General features: G+C 42.8%; 1 protein-coding gene across 1 annotated transcript; it reads left to right on the forward strand.

Annotated features, from left to right (window-relative positions):
• The first annotated feature begins 292 nt into the window (after positions 1-292).
• LOC149176069 (auxin-responsive protein SAUR40-like) lies at positions 293-697 on the forward strand. Its single transcript, XM_089421336.1, has one exon. It carries the CDS (start codon positions 293-295, stop codon positions 695-697), a length of 405 nt encoding a protein of 134 aa, XP_089277462.1.
• The last annotated feature ends 277 nt before the right edge of the window (positions 698-974 follow it).

A 974-nucleotide genomic window follows, 5' to 3' on the forward strand; every position in this document is an offset into this window, starting at 1 on the left:
TGACACCCATATATATATATAACGTCATGGAGAACCGCTTCCAGTCTCACATATTTTTGGCCATTGGGGTTCTGGTTTTTTTCAGATTGAAGAAATTTTCGCCTGGAGTAGCTTTTAGGTGTACATAATTTTGTCTGGGTGTACATAATTTTGTCAGTAGTCTTGTTTTAGATTGGATTGGACAACAACACCTGTGGAGACTAAACCTCAGTCTCCACCTAATCAGAGCTCTGGTTGTCGAGATTTTCTAGAACCACCCCTAATGAAAATGATGAGGGGTATTGTGAGGACGATGTCCAGGCTCTTAAGGCGAGAAAGCAAGCTTGAAATCAGCTATGTCTCGCTGAGGTCGAAGCCCTGGAATGTTGAAGAATATGGTGAAGTTATTAGGGTTCATGCTCAATCTGACCAATGTCTTGTGGCTCCAGAAGGATGCTTCCCTGTGGACGTGGGGAAAGAGAGAAAACGCTTTTTTGTGGGCATCTCTTATTTGAATCACCCGCTTATACACGCTCTGCTGCAGAGATCGAGCGAGGAGTTTGGAATGGATCAGAGTGGAGTCCTCACCATCCCTTGCGACGTGGAGGGTTTCCAACATGTGATATGGCTGGTTCACAGCGACCCCAACTCATGCTATGAAGCCATAGAGGAAGTTGTCATTGACGATCAGTCGTCGATCATGCCTTCAGACCCATGATGAATATGGTCTGCACACGCATAAATTGCATAAAAATTCTCCATTTGTAGCTGTACCTGACTGTAGCGGCCACCGCTGTTAATAATAAGTTGATGGTTATTATTTGGATTTACATTCAAGCATCTTTATGTTGATCGCTGATTTCCTGAATATTTTGAGATTCTAAAGATATGGGCCAGGTATATTATTTGATCATGAAAACCCTCAATTCACCAATCCAAATCCGCCATTCACCAATCCACTTAAGATCAGGGTTTACATTCTATGGCTATATGGT

Source organism: Pinus tabuliformis, chromosome 4_1 (assembly GCF_031772625.1).
Source record: "Pinus tabuliformis cultivar Carrire ecotype Pingquan chromosome 4_1, CPIR1, whole genome shotgun sequence".
Lineage (NCBI taxonomy): Eukaryota > Viridiplantae > Streptophyta > Pinopsida > Pinales > Pinaceae > Pinus > Pinus tabuliformis.

Coding starts and splice junctions, on each gene's coding strand:
- LOC149176069 (XM_089421336.1), top strand. CDS start 293: ATGTCCAGGCTCTTAAGGCGAGAAAGCAAGCTTGAAATCAGCTATGTC.